This window comes from Drosophila arizonae, chromosome 2, assembly GCF_054131065.1.
Source record: "Drosophila arizonae isolate 15081-1271.41 chromosome 2, UAZ_ARI_1.0, whole genome shotgun sequence".
In the NCBI taxonomy this organism is placed as follows: domain Eukaryota; kingdom Metazoa; phylum Arthropoda; class Insecta; order Diptera; family Drosophilidae; genus Drosophila; species Drosophila arizonae.
The window spans coordinates 19435423-19458462 of record NC_142922.1 but is presented as its reverse complement, the minus strand read 5'-3'; the positions used below and the strand labels follow the sequence as shown (position 1 = coordinate 19458462).

Sequence of the window (23040 nt, the reverse complement as noted above, 5' to 3'; positions counted from 1 at the left end):
CCCAGACACCCGCCCATACACACACACACACACACACGCATACCAAGAGACCATACATTTCCATTGACTTCGTTTTGGGTACAACAAGTCGCATACGCAACGTGAGCCACTTCATTTGTTGTCGCTGACAGTTGTTGAATGCGTGGGCTTAGTTCCGAGCCCTTTTCATCCTTTTTGCTGTTGCCGTTGTTGTTGTTGCCAATTGGCAATGGTGCCGTGATTTATGTATATTTGCCACAGCATCAAAATCCTCAATTTAAAAACCTTAGCTCCCTTAAGTAAGACGCCTGCTAGCTGCGCCAAAGGTAACTACTGTCTTTTCGTTGGGCAAAGGTTATAATCAGTCTAATAAGCTAACCGCATGTCAATTTTAACTTCACTAGCTGATTTCACGTCTCAATATTATAGCATGCTCTAATTTTGTTTATCATCTTGCAGGTCTTGACGCTATAGTGCGCGAATTCAAATCTGGACGTGTGACGCTGCGCCGCAATCGTCGAAAAACCAACACGAGCGAAGCTCTGAAGGAGATGTTCCAAGTACTCGAGATAAGCCAGAAGCAGAATCGCAACTCAAAGATTTGTGTCGATCTGAATACAACATTATAAGACTCTCTTCCTATCTCTTTTACTTTGGTCTCAAATCTAAAGTCTACGCTTTGCTTTAACAACGAAACATTCCGTGCATTTGAATATTTATTTATTAGCCTCCCCTATTTAATACACTAATTGTGCCTTTTCTTAAAAAAAAAAAAAAAACAAAAAACAAAAAGCCATTTTCTTTGCCTAAATCAAAGTGCTAAAACCTAACATGTATTTTTTCGACTTTTTTATAATGTGTTCATGTACTAATAATTATTATAATTTATGCTCAATATACAATTCAACCCAACGAAATATTTTGAATAAAGTTTTATAACCAAAAATAACAAATTAACAGATTATTGTTTAATTTCCGTGCGTATGTGTTTGCTCCAAGTCCGTCTGCAATGCGCTCTGCATATCTGATCCAAATAAATATTTATTGACTTTTCAGGCTTAATTGTACTTTATTATTACTTAATCTTTGGCCGATGCACAGATCGAAAATTACATAAAATTACACAAAGTTCTTCCTACAGCTAGTTGTAAGTGTATATATCAAAAACATTCATGTATAGCTTATAACAATATTAAAAAGTTATTTGTTCATTGTGAAAAGTACACGAGTAAAATTTACGTATTTCAAATTGACTTTATGGCTACTGTAAAATATGCGTGTAAATATATTTTCTTTATTAGTTTATAAAAATTTGGCTAATTGTTAACAACATGTTCAATGATTTTGTATTGCATGCACTGAAATTAGATTTTCAACGCATTTTGTGCTTTAAATTGACAAACTTTTTGTTATAGATTGTGTGGCACTTGTTTGCATAAGAAACTCAAGAAGTTGTTTTCAAATCTGATTAGAACTTAAAATTAAATACAAACGCTTAAAATATTATTACAACAATAGTGTAAACGATTTGATTTTGTATAGCAGAATACAAACTTGTGGAAGACAAGCAGCATTTGTGTGCGTATTGCATTTTGTTCGAAAACAAATTAAAAGAAACATAGATTTATCTTTTACATAAATAGACTATCAACTTAGATAGAAATGATGACATGTTCAACATAATATCATTGCAACATTTAACATTAAATACGATTAGGCTTACCAAGCGCGTTAAAAACATTTATCTTAAATTTAGTGCGATCGTTTCGTTAAGACACTGATGCCATTAGTATTTGGTAGTCGGTCATGTGAGGCTATTGTTGTGTGTTAATTTTGCTCGATTCTTTATATAAGTATGCATGTAGTAACACAGGAATATTTGGCACTCGATGCTTGCTCGTTGACAACAGATTTTGCTCCTTTGCTTTTCGTTTCATCTATGGCGCAGCACTGGCAGCAGCAGCTGCGACTCCTATGCGTTTGTCTATGGAATGTGTTTACTGTGACGCGATGGTTTTGGCGGTGGAGTCGGAGGACGTGGTTTGCTAGTATCGCTTATGCTAGGCAAACCGAAATTTGTCGCTTCCACATACTCATACGTGGCGTTTGTAATACTGGTCTTTGTCATTGTAGTAGTGCTCATGCTGATGCTGCTGTTGGTGCAAGTGCTGCTGCTCAGTACGTTTAGCATAGTATAGCCGTTGGGGTTCCAGTCTAGACTGTGGGATAGGCTGCTAAAATCCGTGGAGTCACGTGTCTTGGCGGGCAAGGGTGGTGGTCGTATGTCCTCCTCCGACGTGGAATCGGTCGTTTCTGTCAATTTATACGGAATAATAATCAATTCAAAAGTGAATTTCCAATATGGCGCTTACCAACTGAATTGCGATTGCTGCTCTCGGAGAGGGATCGTATGTCCGTAAAGTTTTTAATGCTAGCTGATGGCGTTGGAATGCTGACTGGTCGCGAGAGACGGCGTTCCTTTTCTTTTTCAGAGCGCAGTGGTCGCTTGGGTGTCAACTATTTGAATGTGACGTTAGCATCAGAAACGGTAAATATGAGTGGTTAACTAACGTCTCTTACCTCTTCTGTGAGTACGCGAGGATCGGGTGTTTTCGGTCCGCTTAAAGAGCTATTCGAGGCACTTGCCAGTGAATTGATAGAGGTGTTGATTTCCTTCTCAGGCGTTGAAGTTATGGTCGTCAGTGGCGGAGTATACCACTGGCTATTGGCGACCGGCAGACTTAATACATCACGATCCTGCAAGATTACACTGTTATATAACTGATGCACTTATATTAAGCAAGAGTTTAGTTACCTTTTTCATAGAGCGCCGTTTGGCCGGCTTCTCCTTATTCTTGTTGCCTTTGGTGCTAGGCGTGTGTCCCAGGCTAGGTCTATGTAAGCGTGGACAATAAGCAACAAATGTAAACAAAAGTAAAACAAATAAACCAAACATGCATCAAAATAAAATAAAACCAAAAGAAACGAACTTAAAGTCTCAAACTAAGGTCGAGCGAGCAAAATTGAAGTGTGTTAAAAAGAAGTATTAAAGTTAGTATTAGTGAAGGTAGCATATTCTTAATTATATGTAGCTCACCTGGTGTTAAAGCTTAAGCTGGCCAGAGTGGACTTGATGGAACTTGTGGGCGGCCGCGGCAGGAAGGTTGACTTAGACAAACCGCTGCTGCAATTGTGTCAAAGATTAGCATTGATTTACCCATTAATACATTAGCTGTGGGACTTACTCTGAGGAGCCCATGCTGGTCTCCGACAGTCGATTGTTACTACCGTCGAAGATTGCGGGCAGAAAAGAGCTCGTGCGTCGCATTATCACGGAATCTCTCTCCACTTGCAAATCACACGATTTGCGTCCATAGCGCGATTCCACGTGATGCTGCATATCCGCAAAGCAAACCTCCAAGTGATCCTGCAGCGCCTTTAAGCTCTCCGGCGCCTTTTGCCGATGCAGTCGAATAGCTGAAGATTGACAAATTAATTAGATGTACACTTCTAAACAAATATTTATTTGGGAAACATACCACACTGCAGTAGAGGTATTTGCATTGCGATCAATTCCTTTAGCTCCTCAACCAGATCTTTGTCGTCCGGATGCTGCAGTAAATACTCGTCTGTGAGGAATGCTTCCTCGTATTTGGCAAAGCCGCCCATAACGGCAGGATCCACAATGCCATTTAGTTTCATGCTCAGTGGGTTTATGTGGAGACTGGGATCGTGTTGATGCAGTATGACCAGCTGTCTAATATCCTTATTGGTCTCTTTCATAATCTCCACGGCACGCTTTATTGGTGAAATTTTAAACGTATGCGTATCAACAACGGGAAACCAACGCAAAATTCCAGGCAGTGGATACTGTGTAATGAGCTCGGTTCGCTCCAGCCAGAGATTACGTACATCGTCCATGTTTCCACCGCCAGAGCTGTCGCGGAATGGGCGCGAGAATTGAAACTTTTGCACATTATTGAATGTAAAGTACTTGACAATCTCATTGGAGATGATCTTATCGTTAAACTTGGAGAAGGCAGCGTCCATTATCGGCTCCACCTTATTGACCTGTATGTACTGGCCATCGCTGTTGGTTATATCTTCTCCCGGCGCCTCCAGCGTTTGCATAAGCTCTGCCTGTGGATGTTGCACCAGCATACGTGAGCAAAAGTCGCTATGACGTTCGTACTCCTTGCCCCGAAAGATATACACTTTGTTCTGCAATAGACGTGGAAAGCCGAGCCCATAGAAACACACACGGAAGTACTCGGAGGTGTGGCGCAGCTCCTTGACTATTTTCTCAAAGAACTGAGCCATTCGCTTCAGCAGCTCCGCCAGCTTAATGTAATCATAGACCTCCTCCTCGTACTGCTGGGCCAGTATTTTGCACATAGTAATTGCGCACTCCCACTGCTTGCCCCTATCGAAGTACTCCATGATCTCAAAGTAGAGGGCCTCCTTTAGCTCCCGATGGGTTCGGCAACTGGTATGGCGATAGCTGCGCAACTGGGGCGACAATTCTGAATCGGTCCAGTGCAGTAGATCCATATGCAGCTTAAGCGTAAATGCCGCCTCCGTATAGTTATCGAACTCCATGTGCAGCGCGCACAGCTTGTACACGTAGCGTATGTACATCTCCTTGAGATCCACCTCCGAGTAAAACTGCAGCAGCGAGAACGTACAGGCCATGCGATTCTCCTTGCTCTCGTCCTGTATGATGCAGCGATACTCGAGCAGCTTATCCATCAGCTTTGTCACCATGTTCACAAAGCTGGTGCCGTCCACATTGAGCGTGCTGTGGGCGGAACAGTACTCCAGCATGATCGTTTTGAACAGCTCCTTATACTCTGTATCGCCCTTGCCTGAGAAAGAAGATCGGAATGTGGAAGAGTTATTGAAGTGCTAACAAATGTGTTCAAGCTCAGCACTTACCCGCGCCTATCAGAATGTCCAACTTTTCGATCATTGCGGTCTTGAACTCGGAAAAGTTACCCTTGTAGTGGGCATTGTTATTCTTGGTGTCGCCGTAGCTCTCCAACTCCAAGCGTGAGCTGTAATACTCGCACTGCATCATATCAAAGAAAATGGGTATTGTCTCGCGTCGGAGGTCAGTTTCGGGTATCATGCTCATCTCCAATATGGGCTCCACCAGTTGCGGCACGAATTTGGGCTTGTGCTTGCCCAGCTGGAACCACATCTTGCGTATCTCCTTGGCCGTATCCTTGCGTATGTCCCGATATCGGGCGAAAACTATCTGCCGCTTGTTGTCATTAAAGTCGTTCAGCTGCAGCGGCGATTGCACCAGGAACGCAATCGAGCATTGGAAGAAATTTGACCAGATTTGCTTGTCAAACACCGGGCACAAAAAGTAGTCCGTGATAACCATGCTCAATTGCTGCAATGCTCCGAGTATGACCGTATTCTGGTGCATGATCATGTCCATCCAGTCACGCGGGAACACGGGCTTCTGATGCGGAGAGACCAGCTCCTCGAAGACGAGCAAAATCTCGATGACAAAGTCCTTCAGTTCACCATGCTGATGCAGATCGTTGACAAAGTACTTGTAGTGCTGCGCATCCAGGCGCTGCAGTATGCCCAGCATAATGGCAAAGAACTGGCCCACCACGCCAGTATCCCGATCCAGCGAGTGCGCCGCCTTCATTACCGGACGCAGCAATATAATCATAATGTCGCGCACGTCATTATGTGTGGGTCCCACGTCCGGCCGATAGATCAGCTTCAGAATGTTGTTCATTATGTTTATGCATTCAGCGATCTAGCGACAAGAGTTGAAATATTAGTTTGCATTCTTATTTCATTATTTCATGCAGAGACAGCTGAAAATAATTAATTGTATCAAAAAGCTCTCAGCTGTTGACCTGGCTATGCTTCGCATAAGAATTAAATTTAAATTAGTTCATTAAAATAGGAAATAACACAAAAACGCTTTTAAATTAAGTTAAAAAGGAAACATTGAGGGCTGCATTAACGTAAACAAACTTGGCGTACACCAATACACGAGCGGTACACTAGTATTTGTGAGCTCTCAAAACACCCAAATTGCAGCGACACACCAGAGCCGCATGAACTCTGCGTGCGCGCCTTTGTATGTGTGTTTGTGTATGTGTGTAAAAGCTCGCACACTGGCACAATAAAAAAGCTTAAAACTAAAAGCCATCGAGTGTAAAGTGCGCAAATCACCGACAATGCAAAATGGCATAAAAAAAAGCTAAACATAACTTAAGCTTAGAATAAAACAATATATAAATTTATTGATAGGGCAGCTGCTGCGCTGTTTTGGACGTGCGTTACATAGGCCTGGTTTGTATTTGATGTGCAATTTGGTTGATAGATTTCAGTTTGTGTTTTTTTTTTTTTTTTTTTTTTTTTTTTGTCTTTTCTGTGTTGATTTATTTTTACCTTTTTATTGGCAGTCGTATCACGAGTGTGCAGGTGGGATTTTTTTTGTCCGAGCACTTTAGCGGCTTTCGAAAGATTCTTTTCTTGCTGCCAGATATCGGTTTTCGAGTCACCCTATTTGTATAACACAAGTTATGATAGTGAACCAACAACAACAAGAAGAACAACGGCAACAATAGCAACAACCAAAAACCACGATTCGGTTTCGATACACGCATATGGTAGAGACATGGGAGATATATTGAGAAACATTTAGTTGTTGATCATGAGTTCAAGGCATTTCTAAGTGTAATTCAAAATAATACGATTAAAATCATAAAGCCAAAGATATTACAGACAAATGAAGTGTGACAAAGAGAGTAGAGAGAGAATTAAAGAGCGATCGATGTACATACGTATATAGTAGACGGGCGTTTCAGATGTGCATACATACATACATTCGCATTATATATGGTGCGTGTGCATGTGCATATGTGGGTGTGTGTAGGTGTGGGTGTGTATGTGAAATCTTTACGCATACAGTAATGTATGTATGCATGATGTGCAGCTAGAACCACTTTGATCTAGTAAGGTGCAAATCGTAATCGAATGGGTGCGGTATATGGAATATGTATGAATGTGTATGTATGTATGTGTGGTGCTTTAATAAATTGCCATAAGTAAGTGCAATTCATTATATTAATGACAGCATAACTTGTACGAGCCCTCAACTAACTTCTAGGCCAAACAGATATCTTGCACGATCATGATGTATGTATGTATAAACACATATGTATAATTCCTAAGCGAAATATCTAAACGAGAAACGACGTCGATGATCGAGAGATGTTCTCGCTAAACACACAAATCGACCACTAACTAAATAACACTACATATATATGGATGTCACTGTTATGTGGTACATAGTACAAGTACTAACATACTTAGTTTATATAAAACACACATATATATTATAGGTAGTTCAGTTATGAAGTGTTTTGGCATTGATGTGCGGCTACTTAAGAGAGTGCTTACGACTAGGACACTTGACAACAAACACAAACACATAACAAACAGAAAACATTAAATTCAATCGGATGCAGTACTTAAATAAAAAACCAGAAAATATATATGTATCTTCGGCAAGCCGAATATTAAATACTCTTGCAGAGCCTTTGGCACCTATGCAATATAATAATCTTGTCTTAGACTCGGAGCAAAATTATTTAAAAATAAATAACAGATGTTATGTTACATATTTGAAAATATAGATCAAGATATAAATACAAGTATTCAATTAGGTAGGTTTTATGCTCAAATCATAAAGCGCTCTGCAAGTGTATGAAAAACACATATGGATGCAACATGCTACAGACTAAACTAACATATCATATCAAAAGCTACAGATAAATATATACTAACACATATGCTTAAACATTTACAAATATCTAAGTTGAAACTAAGCAAAATTAATACAGCTCACATGTCAAAAATTTGATGACCTAATGATCTGATGCATTAGATGGCATTCAACATCGACATAAATTGAAGAAGTAGCAAAGCTCTTCGCAAAGTAATCTTGTTTTTACATCTTGTTTTATCATAAAGCGGCATGGCGAGGACAATTGAGCGATTAAGTGTGTTTGAAAATGTTTTTAAATATCAGTTTAATTACGTCACTGAACGAATTAACGCTGAGCATTTGCAGTTAATTATAATTAGTTACTTTTGATCATTTGGCTTGAGCATGTGGTGGGTTATGTTTTAATTTTGAGTTTCAGTTTTGCATTTAAGAGGCCATTTCGCGAACATATATATTATAAAGATGCATTCAATTAAAAACAATATGCAATTCCCGATGATTAATTAGCGGTGCAAGCAATGCATTGACAGGCATAAAACATACCTCCTCCTTGCTTTCGAGATGATCTTTGATGTGCTTGCAGAACACCGGCAACAGGATAGCGCGGCAGGTGGGCGAGCTGAACAGCTTCGTGTCCACAAAGTCCTTGATGCAGCCCATTTTGGACTGTGTGAGACGACGTGGCGGGAACTTCTTCAAGATATCCACTATCGAAATGCTGTGAGTATAACCAATAAATATATATTTATATAAATATTTTCAGGCGATCGGCAAACACACTCTTAACTTACCTGAGATGCACATGATCGAAGACCTCCATCAAATCCGTGGCTATGATATGCAAATTCTTTAACAACGCTCCCTCCGACTTGAGCAGATTGCTGGGACAGCCGATCATATCGATGAACATTTTGAGCAGTTCCTGCAGACGCGTAGCAAAGTCCACGTAATCGTTATTACAATTCATCGCCGCATATAGAACACGCGATCTTATGACGAACTTCATCACATAATGCAGATAGCGCGTGGTCTTATAAAGACGCCGCACTGCGGGGCTCTCCTCGTGCTCAATGCCATCGGCAGATTTCTCGCTCGGTGTAATGGCATCTCTTATATTGCGCTGCAGCACATCCATCAGTTTCCTACAGAATACGAAATAATATCTATATAATTACTGACGTCACACAATATGAGTTCTGCACTTACGTATAAGCTAATGTAGCGGAGAAACTCTCGTTGATGTAGACATCCAGCACGGTTAAAAAGTGTTGGTACTTTAGATCGGACACCGTTTCAATGAGATGAATGATGCTCATAAAGACCAACTGATCGTATTTCTCGGGATTATCGTTCTCCACCAGGATGTTGAACAAAGCATCCAGTATGTCTTGCAGAAACTTGACTACCTCCTCGCCGGGTACCGCAGATAAAGCGTTTAGTGACTGCTCCAGCCTCTCCTTGTGTGCCGACCAATGCAACAACCCCAAGAGGCTTACTGCAATATCATATGGAAAATTTAAAAAAATCAACTATTGAGCACCTTTCTGGTATATGGAATAACCTTACCGCTCTGCGTTAGCTTAGTGCTGCAAAGATTGACATCGATGGTAAATTGATCCTTGGGCAAGAGACTTAGACCAGCTATTGATGGCTTGGCGCCCATCAGCTCAGCTGTGGTGGCTGGCAGCTCCATGTAACTGTTGCCCATGGTCTTGTCGTACTTCTTGTGATCAATCTTGTAGACAGCAAGCACATGCTGCCCCTGTGGTATGGTGGTGCCGTTGGCCTGCATTAGACGCACATAGGACAGGCCGAACGGCTTCTCGGAGCGATCCTTTTGCTCGTTGCTGCTGCGATGCTTGAGTGTGAAGCGCAAATGGCATTGCTTGAACTCCTCGATTGGCACGTGTATCTTGAACGTCTCCTGCCACTTGGGCTTGTCGTCGTGGTAGTACACCACCGATTTGTACTCATCGATGGGCGGATGGCCGGCGCCAATGCTCATTACGCCAGGCACCAGCTGGCCCTGTTCGTTGGCGACGCATACGGTCACCTCCACGTTCTTCTCGGACGTTTTGGCAATGCGCGCGAATTCGCCGCTGCAAATGGTCAAATAGAGATCGTTGCGCACGTCGCCCGGCAGTATAACCTCCGGGAAGCCCATTTTGCGCGCCACGGGCACATTGGTGTGCACGAGCCGTGGAAAGTCCTCCTTGATCTGCTTAATATCGCCGCGCAACACCTCAAACGTTACAGCCATTTTGGATTCGATTTTGCCAATGTCCTTGTTGGCAATCAGCTTGCGCAGCGTGCCATCCAGTGTGTCCTTCTCGCACATGATGAACGGCAGGTCGAGATTGCCCCGAAATTCGTCCGGCTTGCTTATGATAGGCGTTAGATCCTTGCAGGCGACACCAAAGGGCCGACGCATCATGTACTCGCTGGTGCTGCCAGAGGAGCCGTTCGAATTGACCGACAACTGCGAGTGCTTTCGGCTGGCCGCCGTCAGGACACTGTTTGCAATGTTCATGCTGGTGCGTTTCGATTCCGCCGAGTCCTTCATCTCCATAGAGCCGATGCGTATGGCATAGCACACCAGATACATTTTCGAGATGCTCAGATCGTTGCGGCTGAGATCGGTAAATAATACGCGATTGTTATCGAACTGATCGATGTCTCTGGCAACCCCGGTGCGGGACCACTTCACCACATAGTTCTCGCTGATGGGCTTGTGGGTGTCGCCATTGAAGAGCGTAAATAGCAGATCCGAGTCCTCTTGGAATTTGCATACAAACGCATTCACATGCAGCAGTATGTTGTGTGAGTATTTGTTGTGGGTACGCTGCGTCTCGCGGTCACTCGACAAGCGCTATATAAGGATAATTTCGATCAAATTAGAGGGCTTCAACTAATTATAAACGAATCCTTGAACTTACATTGGCCTTTTCGATTCGCTGCACGGCGTACACATGCTTTTCGTATAGCTCGGTGCTGCAAATGGAATTGGTGTCCAGTATATCGCCGCTCTCGTCGCGCACGACCATGTCCAGACCCAACAGCCTGTTGCCTGTATCGATCTGAGCCGTTGCCTGCAGCTTGACCTTGCGCATCTCGTCGAGCGGCAGATTGCCGGATATCAAGGCGGCTCTATTATTATTCAGTTCGTTCATTTTACGTCGAATCTTCTGAAAATCTGGATTTGTGGTCTGTCGGCGAAAAAAAAAAAAAAAACAAAGTTAGTCAGTTTCCAGCTACATTCACAAATCTTAAACTTACCAAAAAGTATCTCTTGGCAATGACGCCCCACTCCAGCATCACTTTGGTGATCTCCTCGACGATGTCGGTGCGCTGTATACAGTACTCGCCATTGACAATGATGTACTCACACAGATGCACATAGCTCTTGGGGAAGATGCCGCGTGTTTGCTTCTCCCTGCAGAGGAAACACAAACAAAACAAAGACAATATTAAAATGTGGTCTGCATATGGTGGCTAAATCATCAAAAACTTATGCCCTGACAATTACAAAATATGTATATAAAATATAAATACATATAAAAATGTATATAGAAATTCCAAATAAATTGGGCAACTGCGAAAGTTTTATGTGATTTTAATTGCAAATTTCAGCTGAAATCATTTTAAATTTATATGTGTTTCTTATTTTTATAGCCCAAAGTCTCCGAGTAATTTTAGTTTGAGTGAGAATAATTAAAACGAATTGGTTACTTTGAGAGATTGATTATAATCTTAACGAAAAGTGTTTTAATATTTATTACTGAGATATTAATATTGTTTGATAAGGATTTGTTTTTTCTTTTTGCTTTGCTTATTGTAGTTCTATTATTTTTAATTTAAAAAGTAATATTTAGTTTACCCGACATTAATTTAAATTAAATAATTTGTATTAATTTAATAATCAATAATAAACAATTCCGAATTGCTTCATTTTCTCTGTCAATACAAATTTTATGTAATTTTTACAATCGTAATTAATTATATTAGCTATATTTATGTTGTTTGCATATATGCATATATACAAATATACATCTGCTTACTTATACGTATATGTTTATAGCCCCCCACTTGGCTACTGTAAGAGTAGCCCTCGCATATATATTCATTGTATTCATATATGTATGTATATATACGCATGTACATCCTCTATAGGCATAAATATGTATAAGTTATGCTCATAACTGCAGAATGACACAATTCATCGTCAACACTGATGAATTACCCAACTCAAACCGAACGAACCCTCGAGTGAAGCTGCGTGGCAGTGGCTGTGGCTGTGGCTGTGGCTGCGTCTGCGTCTGTGGCTGCCATTGTTTGGGATGCCCTCGGGGCAGAGGAAGTGCGCTCAAAGTGTGACACTCGCAAATGAAATGGAATGCTTCAATTTGGCTCAATTCAGCATTTGACATGCGGGGTGGCCGCCTTAATTGCCAGAGGCAACTGCAGAGCACTCGGTAGCCCATCAATCAGTGGGCCTGCGAGCATATTTAACCGATAGTTAACCGACTCTTTGCTGTTGCTGCAACTGTGTGTGACAAATGATTCCATTGAACTTCGATTGCCAGGTATTGGATTTGATGTGACCTTCGCTATTGGACACCGACTGCCTCAAATGATTGGTCATAGGCAGGCGGCTGAGAACTCATTCGATTTTGTATTGCTTATCGTTTGAAAATCGTGAGAAAATGCACAATTAAAATTGATATTTCCATATATAAATAAACAATCGCTGGCAAACAAAAACAAATACGAATTTCGGACCCAAGAGGTTATCACACGACGCATTGAATTTCTTTTTAAATGCCTCACACTCACAGCACCAGTTTTTTTTATCGCTCAACATTCTTAAGTGTAGTACAGTGAAAACCTGCGCAAACGAACAGCACAGACATGGAAAATTCTAAAGCAAAATTAATTTCTCAATTGATCTTTGGGCATTGGATTATTAATGGGTATTTACTTTGGTAATTGCGAGATATGCCTCCAATTGAGTTTTATGGGCTTCACTGTACTTACAGCAGTATTTGTTTACTATCATTTCTTGTACTTCACTCATTCGCCTTGTCTGGCTCTGGCTCTGGCTCTGGGTCTGGGTTATGGGTCAGCAGAAATATGGAAAAGGTCAGCTAGACAATCATGATACTGTGGCTGTTGTTGTTGCTGTTATAGATTCTTATGGCTACTGTATCTCAACCGTTGTTTTCTTCGCTCGCTTTCAACGATAAGGCGCATCGGAGCTGACTCAAGCGAACGTCCAATCGCAGACACCATAGATAAATATAAATTACAAAAAAAAAACACTCTACGAACCTCTCCCACCCATTCGAGAAAGAAAACAGAGAACGGAAAACACAGTAAACCAATATTTAAGAAAACCCATCATAGCAAAAGGGTCAATCGAGTCGGACACATATATACAAACAAACATATTTTATCTGAAAGATATTTTTGAAATTCCTATGAATGTTTCTGCCACATGGCCGCATCTGTTTTCGCCTGGAATAGGGTTAAACTAGGAATGTATCTTGTATGCTTTGTATGTATATTGGGCAACTTGGCACAGATTCCAACAGATTGATTCAGTAAACAATACTCTAAATGGGCAACTACTTGGCTAACAGCTGGTTACCTGATTTATGCATGTGAATAATTCCGGTCTCATTTCCGTTTTCTGTTCCCACAAAAGTGGGTTTTTATTTCAATTATTATGATTGTTGTTTGAATACAAACAAAGGGAGAGACCGAAAGAGGAAGAAAGACGAAAGCCACAGAAGTTTAAATACTCTGCCCCGCAATAAATATAAACCATAATGCACTCGGACGTATAGAAATAATACTTATTCTCTAATACGTAATACTATTCTATATTTATTTGGTATTTAAAAGTGCTCATTCTAATTCAAAGTTAGGGAATTTATATGTTCACAGAGTATACATAATGTATACATATTATTATATTTCAAATCTGCATCCTTACGTTCTTTGATCATATTTCATTTTAGTTCACACAATTGTAATTGTAGATATAATGGGAAACTTTGCATTGAAGCTATGAATCACTGAGAATTTCAATATCAAAATATTTTGCTGGAATCTGAACCTGGCGTGATGTCAATGGGAGTTTTATACTAAAATTAAAGCACAATTATAATTAACGAACAAGTTAATTTTTACTTATTTTATATTTTTCAATAATTGGTGCGAATTTTAAAAGATCTCCAATCTTATTAAATATTTGTCCACAATTACAAAATGTTGTAATCGAATAGTTGATAAATGTTAATATAACTGAATGTAAAAGCTGTTATCTGCTTTAGTATTCAGAGCAAATATTAATTTATGATAAGGAGTCCCAATAAAGAATCACGTAATTGCCGCACATTTGGCGCTGGACTTATGAAAGAGATTTGCCTTTAAGTTTCGCAGTGGACGCAGACATCATCAACTCTACAAATTGCTTCCTCAATTACAACTGTATAAGTAATTTGGTCTGTGCCGTTATACACATGGGTAGCACGCCGAATGGCGCTGATAGACACGTGTGAATATTCATCAGATTAATATGGGCAAAGTGAAAGTGCAGATGCAAACGCTCGATTAGAAGAAAATCAATTTACATAATCAGTTTACGTACTTTTGCTTGTAGCCGTAATACCAGTGTGTGGTCTCCTTCAGTATTATGACAGCATCGCCCACATCCAGGTTCAAGCGGTGCGGTTTCCTCTCCTGGTCAAAATTACATTTGGCTGCAAATAATATAAAGTGAAGGGAAATCATATATTATATCAATTTATTAATACAAATTGTATTCTAGCTTTTTGTTTTGTTTCATTTTGTACACCGAAATCACCTGTTGCGATTCAACAGCTATGCGAAACTGAGCGGTGAACTGGCAAAATCAAGCTCTGTCGAATTAAAGCTCAGGCAAAGCACCGAGCTGGCATTAGGTAAATCTCTCGATGGGGCGTTTTTGGGGTGAGGGTTATCAATTACCTAGTTAGCACAAATATTAGCATCTATATACTTGTATACTGTATACGTATGAGTTCCCTCTGATGGAAATCGGAAACCGTGCCCGGCGGATGGGTCTGCTGATAGTGATGCCAAGCCGCCGTTCTACGTGAGATTTATCTAACTAGACGCTTCCTACAAAACCAAAGTCAAAGCTGATAAACTTCTAGTTAAATGACGCACTTCAGATCCAAGCTCAGAGAAATGAAGAAATGCAATCAGCAGACGCAGTCACTGCAGCAGTCGGGTGGGAGGCGAAAGGAGATGACAGATCGAGACAAAGCCGCATTCACAGTCTGACGTACAGCCAAGTCGCTGGCGACATCGTCATCACTTCCTCGCCCGATAACTACATATACAACTACATATACGCATATAATAAATATATACATGCATTTATGTGGATACAATTATGCCGCAGCTGCAGGCAGACCCAAAAGCAACAGCAATAGCACCAACATCGCGTAACACAGCCCGGGTGGTGCTGGTGATGGCTTTGTCGCCGTTGCCACCGTCCCGGTCCAATGACCGATGTGCGGTCCCCGCGGCTGTTGAGCGAGCATAACCACCGAGAACGACCTCCACAACACATAAAACTACAACAACAACGATAAGTGGCAACAATTTGCAAAGGTATCTCTTTGTTTATACTTTGTAAACATAAACATATACAGGTATACACAACTGTAGTAAACATGAAAAGACCGTTACATATTCAGTAAGAAAATATTGTATCTTAAAGGTAAGCTTTTCTCCAGTCAATCGAATTTTCTGATAATCATGTCACACAATATATCGAGTACTACCTACTAATATCATATCATTGCGCCCATATAAATGAACATTTATATGTAGATCGCAAATTTTATATCAATAAATTTTTTATAGAGATTATTTATAATAATAATCAGTGATGATAACCTCGGCAAATTTTAGTGCAGTCAAATTTTTGATGAACCAATTTTTAATTGATTGAATAAGAACTGATTATTTAAGAACCTTAATATTATTAGATCTAAAAATACAAACTCAGCGAAATATTTTCACAAAGAATCCGTAGAGTACATAAAATATATATATAAAGTAGTTCATCTCAAATCCTCTACACAATACCAGGGTATTTCATAGTCGACCCCTCCCCAGCAGAGCACTCTTACTTGTTTGCTTTACTTCGCATTTGTTGGAGAGTGAGAAAGATTTTCATTATCTGCCCAATTGCATGGAAAGTTAAGCCCGGAGTGGGTCAATTGCAAAAACCAGTCGAGCTTAGCGAGTCTCATGCGAACCACTTTTTTTTCTGTTTTTTTTTTTTTTTTTTTTTTATTTTGCATTTTTGTTTTGCTTTAGTCTAGTCTTCCGTGCAAAGCGCGTGAGTGCAAATGCGATGTAATGCTCATTTAGCAAAAGTAATGCAAAAGTAACGCATTAGTTAAGCAATAAGGAAATTGCTGGTATTTCAACTCACTATGTATTATATTACAATGAACCAAGTGATTATACTTTAAAGAAAAGTTCTTAAGCGTGAGTGCATATGGCAGTCGATTTCTGAGAAATGGCGAGTGATTCATGACGATGTTGATGACGAAGACGACGACTCGGATGCCGATCGGGCAATCAGTCATCGGGCGTGGTACACACCTTGCTCCATAACACTGACTGTGAAGGGGCATATTAAATTAAACTCATTTCCCTTGGGATGCACGCGATAAGGCAGAAGCGATTGAAACTATGGATCAATGCATGCAACCAATAACTATCGGGAAATTGTTGGGCTAACGGAAACAATCGTGAATAATGAAATGCAACCGCTGAGGCTATAAATAAACGAGGCAACTGGCCAAGTCACGGCTGAATGGTGTGAGAAGAAAGGGTACGCTGCACACACACATACACATACACAGGGACAGCCCATCAGCCAGGTAGACGGCAAGGAGTACCATTCCAGTCCACACTGTGGACAAATTGTGCGGCAGCAGCAGCAACAGTGGCTATAGGAGTCATTGTTAGCTGCCGGATGCAGTTGTACCCCGCCACCCACAGCCGCTCCTCCTTTGGCCAAGGCGGGGCAGCACGTGCACATTGTGTGCCTGTGCTGAGGGTCGAATGCAAACAGAGATCGGTTCGAGCTGCTGCCAATGTTGCCTAGCAAATGAAGCAAAACAATCATCATCATAATAACAATAACAACAAATTGCCAACAAGTAAAAGCTACGACGCTTCGTCATCTTCCCGCTGACAGGCCACAGACACACACACATGCAAACACAATCGTGACTGGACGCCTCAACGACAATAGCGACCGCGGCAGCGGCTTGGCTCAGCTCATTTGGATATTCAGGTTTATATGGCACGCGGTTTGGCAGTTTATATACATGCATGCATATACATATATAAATAAATAAGTATATAAGCAGATAAGCACAATAGCACACCTCAAGCCCGAGTGATAGTGCGCGACTGTTTCCGACTCCCAACGATCATAATTGTGATTGTTTGTTGAGCATATATATATACATACATAGTTAACGCTGTTAACAATTCTACAATCAATAGGGATTCATTGATGAACTAGTTCTAAACTACGCAAAAAACTTAATTGGATTCTGCAATAGTTTGAAAACTTATGGTAATAGCTAATTGAATATACTATTTAAAGCCCACTTCTTCCTTTATAAAGTTGTGCTTTGTAAAAACTTATTTCGAGCATACAAAGTCTGAAACTTTAAAGAAACATCATTCAAGTCATAAACACAAACGCGTATTTTATTTTTAATAATCAATAATTATTCAAAGAAAGCGTGTGAATAATATTGGAATTTATGATTTTCTCTTTATAAATTGATATTTTCCGGAACTCTTTTCACATGAAACGATTTTTCCTATATTTACTTTAATATATGTATGTGCTGGCCAAATATAAAGAAAAAGTAATGTGAAAACGAAATTTATATTTCCATGCGAATAGCATTTATATATTTACGAAGTATTCCGATATTCGGCTTGTTGTTTATTTCTTCAGTGGCGGCTGCTCATCACTAATTTGGCTATTATTAGCTATTTGTATTCCCTAAGCTAATTGATTGTGTCATCTCTAACTGTGTTTGTTCTCCCCTTAGCTCATTCGTTCTTAGACTACTGCTCATCACTAGTTGAGCGTATTCTCAAGATATGCTGTGACTGTAGCCCATCTCTGATTCTGTTTTGTTTTAGTTATAGCTGCTGTTGTTGTTTTTGTTATGGCGCATTAAGTCAGCGTGTTTTCTAAGTTCATTTGTTCTTGGCGCTCCGTTTTGTAAGCTGTGAGCTCAGCTATGGCTAAAAAGAATATATAATATACACACACATGTATGTACATACATACATACCTATGTATACACATGCATGTAAGCATGCGTATACATGACTTAACTTTTGAGGGTCAATTCTAATGGATCTCAAACGGTTAAGTCGTAGCTTGTCTGGCTAATAATAGCCCCTTTTTTCATACATACACGTGAGCATGTATATGGATAGATGCATATGTATGTATATAGTATATTAGATTGTTTCGGGTAGCGCTCTCAGTTCTCAACGAATTACTTTTTATGGGCTTGTCGAAACTGAAATTCCATTGTGTTCTCTTCTATCATTTTTTTCTTTTTTCTTTTTCATTTTGCTATTTTGCAAAACTTATTAAACAAACAAAATATACTCATGGTTAGACAGTAAGACAAAAGAGAAAAGAACAAACCCTATTTGTAGATAAGATTTTATGGACAGTTGACAGTTACAGTTAATGGCGCTGCGCACTCGTAAACCCCACAAAAATTACTCGAAAAATTAGACACGGTAAAGAAAAAGAAATAAAAATTGTTGATAACACCAGCGAGTCGTAAAAACTGACAATGTGAAGATGTAAACAAAAACTTGACCTATTTAGGTCAAAAATTTAGAGTACATACTTCTAAGTAGTGCGGATTCCAGTTTTATAGCCATAGGAACTTACTTATTTTAATGTACTGAATGTTTTAGCTTTTTCCGGTGGAATAATCTGTAATGCCTACATCCGATCGTAATAACAAACGTCTCTAAGCCTATTTCTAGGATTTACAGTATTTAAAGTTAATCAAATATAACAAAAATAGATATCTTAATAAATGCGTAATTAAATATATATACACGAATACTTATCGGTTAATAGTTCTGAGAATTAAATAAATAAAAATATTTCTTAAGATTGAAGCAATATCATTATAATGCAAGCAACAAGAATAAATACATATGTATATCATCTGTGAGTCATATAGTAATCAGTTTTGAGCTGAGGAACGTGGACTTTGACCGCGTGATCGTAACACTAGAAGTTCAATAAAACGAAAACGATTTCAACCGACTTTTTCGAGTAATTTTTGCATGACTCAGCCGATTTGGTCTCAAAGCTCGTTTAAGACTGGCGCTCCATTGCTTTCTACTTAGATGCAATTCGAAGTAGAAAACAGAAAGAAAAAACAATCCACACAATTTATGCTTAATTACAAGCAATTTTGCTTTACACGATTGGAAAATGTCAATTTACAACAAAAAGATGCGACAATCTTTTGACATTGGCAATTTATAGAGCAATAAAATCGTATAGCAGGAGGGGTTCTGGGGAATGGCAATGTCTGCAATTAAATTTCAATTTGAATTACGAAATGGAAAGCCCAGATTGGATTGGCTTTCGACAGATATTGGAGAAGTGGCCCTGGATGTAGATGGCTTTAAGTAGTGTTTGCACAATTCTCTAGGGTTATGCTCATGCAGATAGATGGAGATCCGGAGGAGGTCCATTCATACTCGTTCTCAACATGAACAAACAATTTTGGTTGTGTTCCATTAAATCTAATAAATATTGTATATATTTATTTATATTACAATTTAATTTATAATATTACAATGTAATGTGAATAATGAATAATATAATATAAAATACTTTTCTTTTCTTATACATTTATATATGATGGTTGTATTTATAATATATATATCTGATACGAACGAGTATTACGCAGTCGGTTGGCAAGTTCTTTTTGTTGATGCTGCTGCAGTTGATAACTTCAATCGTTGAGAGCAATGGGGGGATGGGGATGAACAACTATTAGACAACAGCTTTTGATTCAGTAACATGAGAGATATCTTAATTGCGTTTACAAACATACATACATACATAGAAATTATTTGCTGGAGTTCAACTGCTTTGAAGTTTGCTGTATCATGTTAGAAAATGTGATGCTGGACTAAAATGGAAAGCATTTTCAATTATGCAAATGAAAAGGCATTTCACGCGCCACAAAAGTTAACGACCAAGAAAATTTTAATTAAATAGAAAAACCAAATTCGAAAGCCAACAACGGCAGAGCAACTCATCAATTCGACTCTAGCTCAACACAACTCAACCCTTCTCCCTCTCTCTATATGCTCTTACTTTTCTATTCAGAGCTTCATTAAGTTTGACGTTTGCTTTGCTCTTGTAGTTTTGTTGTTGTTGTTGTAGTTGCTATTCAAATTTAGAAGTAGAATGCTTGGCTACCTACTCCGCTGTGCTCTCCCTCTAACTAAAGAAAGTGGCGCATAAAGCGCTGAGTCAAGTGTAAATAGGAAAAGGAGCAAGGGAGACCGGGCGACGAAGAGAGACGAGGCGAGCGAGTGAGCAGGAGGTAACTCAGTGCCGCAGGTGCAGCAGACGCCCGACTAATGCCAATGAACACTAAAGTAGCAGGCCCAATGCCTGACGGCGACTGCATGTCACAAATCATCACATAGAGAAGGACGGCCAGAGAGAATAGTGATAGTGTAAGAGCCGCGAAGTGCACGTGTGTGCGCTTTGTCACTGTGTGCGTGCACATGTGCTCACGCATGGGTCAGTGAGGGCGGCAAGTGGGGTAGCGTATGCTCTCCTGCTTTGCATTCAAATTGATGTTTGTTTGTTGTTTTCTTTTTATTTTTCAAAGCATCAAACGACAAATGAACAAAATAAATGAATAAATACAAACAAAAGCTTAAGAAATTTTTCTATTATTTGCTCAAATGTGGGACAGCGAATCGCATTTTTATCGCATTTCGAAATGCGTTGCATTGTTGTTGTTGCTGCTGCTACTGCTCAACACACACACACACACAAAAACACACAGATACCTACATACATACACACATATTTGCTGAGCGTCTAAAGTATAAGACGCAAGCGTTAAAATATACATAAAAAACAGCGATAAGAAAACAAGAAACTATTGGTGATAAGCGAAGAGCTTGTGATTTTTTATGGACATATTTTCATGGCTAGCAAATGGTGCAAGGATAAGTTAGGTAAAATATTACAAATTTGTGTTATATGTGTGAGAGGGCTCTCTTTTGCACGTTACAGTTTGTCCATTGAATTTGCACTGATACATATTCGCACATATACTTGGATATGCATGTATATATGTGTGAGCGTTCAGTTCATTATGAGAGCGATAAAATGAAACTAAGCTCAATGCCGTTTGTAATCTAACGTATATCTTTATAGCATTTGGTACCGAATGGTCGCAAATTTGATTAAATTTATGACTGTCACACCCACTGGCAGAGAGGTTTGGGCTCTTACAGTTATTAATATAATTTCGACACTGTGAAGCAGGTAGAAAAAGAAAGCAGCGCAGACAGGGGCCAAACACGTGTAAATATTCAGAGCAAATAATGTGAGTGCTTTGAATAGACAACCATAACTCGATTACGAGACATTGAATTGCGCGAGTGATGTGTAAATGCAGACACATCTAAACATATGTATGTATATACTTATACATGCACATGCATTTATGCTCTCTACCTATATAGCTATTGAACATTGAAAAGGTCAACAAACAAAAGAGCCGACAATTAAATAAAAAAGAAAAGTATTTCACACGTCTACACAGGTCGATGAGAGCATTTCAAAGATATTACTATTGCCATTTCATGGTCATTGCCAATGAATATGCTAGAATCTGTTGTGTACGAATAATGAATGTTTGTTCTCTCACACTGTTACATCTGTGTGCGTGCGTGTGTGTATGACTGAGTGCAACCAGGCGATAGAAAACAGGTTACAGCTACATGAGTGCTCAACACAGAGGCAAAATCTGTGTATTTATGTCTGTGTCGAAAAGTGAAGCGTAGAATGCGATGGAGGCTGGAAAAAATGGGATGAGATTGAAAGAAAAACGAAATTAATGTGAGCGAAGAGGAAGACAAAACTCTGCGTCTGTTGCATGTTGACAGCGACCACATGGCCGGCGAATGCAAGGCAGTGCTGCAGCAATAACAACAGCAACAACAAAACTACCGTAGCATCGCAGCAGGGGAACCAGACCCAGAGAGACTTACACTTGAGCCGCAAGGTAAGAACAGTTCGAGAGCGTAAATTGTTGTTGTTGTACGCAGCTTCATATTCTGTTGTTGCTTTTTTTGGAAATGAGCAACACGCATCTCACCCACACAGCATGAACTGTTTGTTGTTCTAGGAAAAGGTAGGCACTAAATTAAGCACATTGTTTAAACAATTTTGGTGCAGCGTTGAAATTTTAAAAGAAAAACAATGTTGTTTGTTCGAAACAAAAATTAACTTAAAAATGTTTTTGCTTTTTTCTAAATTAACACTCACCAATGCCAAAAGACTGCTTAGCATTGCAGTCACTCCACACAGCCATTGTGAATACTTGTTGCTGTTGTTACTATTATTGTTAACTTTTACCACACTAATAAACACTCGAACGCACACATATGTATATACTTTCGTTTGCGAAAAAAATAAAAAGCAAACGCGTCGCGAAATATGAGTATAGAAAACAAAAACAATAAATGTTCACTCATGAATGTAAGCAACACGTAGTTGAATCTGATTTAGTTGTTCAGAGCCGACAACATTGTATTATTTTCTTATTTATTGCACAATAATATTGCTGTGTTAATATTTCATTGAATAATATGTTATTTGCACTTCTTTATTAGTCGCCTCAATACGTTCTCATTTTGGGAGTTGGCCGAACATAATCTCTTCTTACGCTCCCGCACTCACACGCATACACACTCGAGCGGGCATATTTCCACTTCGCTGTTTCGTTCACAATTAATTAATTAACCGGAATGAACCCCGCGCGGACCAATCGTGATACTCATTTCAACTGTTGCTCGGCTTCTACTGGGCCAATGTGACCAGCCGTCGGAAACGATAAAAATACCGTAACACTATGATCACAAAATAATAAAGTATTAATAATAAAAAATATTTT

At 39.6% G+C, this 23040-nt stretch overlaps 2 protein-coding genes across 9 annotated transcripts in view; one reads left to right on the top strand and one right to left on the bottom strand.

Moving 5' to 3' along the window:
- Positions 1-10951, top strand: part of LOC149270527 (uncharacterized) — a 33177-nt gene extending 22226 nt beyond the window's left edge. For 2 of the 3 annotated variants that reach the window (XM_089470742.1, XM_089470752.1), the window contains exon 8: positions 439-10951. In XM_089470742.1, coding sequence (XP_089326868.1) covers positions 439-608 — 170 coding nt within the window. In that variant the 3' untranslated portion in view covers positions 609-10951. The remainder of the gene's footprint in view (positions 1-438) is intronic. The other variant, XR_016270379.1, reaches the window with a different exon arrangement.
- Positions 1029-22963, bottom strand: mbc (dedicator of cytokinesis protein myoblast city). Of its 6 annotated transcripts, none has more exons than XM_089470588.1 (17): positions 22413-22963; positions 14397-14508; positions 11021-11177; positions 10681-10950; positions 9311-10613; positions 8951-9239; positions 8536-8886; positions 8288-8462; positions 6403-6516; positions 4915-5758; positions 3519-4844; positions 3225-3456; positions 3077-3160; positions 2795-2873; positions 2560-2736; positions 2352-2496; positions 1029-2292 (listed from the first exon to the last, which is right to left on the bottom strand). In XM_089470588.1, the coding sequence occupies exons 1-17, from the start codon at positions 22456-22458 to the stop codon at positions 1964-1966; spliced, it is 6033 nt and encodes a 2010-aa protein (XP_089326714.1). In that variant the 5' UTR covers positions 22459-22963; the 3' UTR covers positions 1029-1963. The 6 variants fall into 6 exon arrangements, with proteins under 6 accessions (XP_089326714.1, XP_089326708.1, XP_089326723.1 ...); XM_089470582.1 differs by having other exon boundaries at positions 3077-3163; positions 22413-22962; XM_089470597.1 differs by lacking the exon at positions 22413-22963 and adding an exon at positions 14613-14747 and having other exon boundaries at positions 3077-3163.
- Between the last annotated feature and the right edge of the window lie 77 nt (positions 22964-23040).

Excerpts from the sequence above, each read along its gene's own strand:
- mbc (XM_089470582.1), bottom strand. The coding sequence starts at position 22,458 with ATGGCTGTGTGGAGTGACTGCAATGCTAAGCAGTCTTTTGGCATTG. Across the intron at positions 11,178-14,396 it reads TATTACGGCTACAAGCAAAA|GGAGAAGCAAACACGCGGCA; the intron begins GTACGTAAACTG and ends TTTCCTCTGCAG. Across the intron at positions 3,457-3,518 it reads AATACCTCTACTGCAGTGTG|CTATTCGACTGCATCGGCAA; the intron begins GTATGTTTCCCA and ends GTCAATCTTCAG.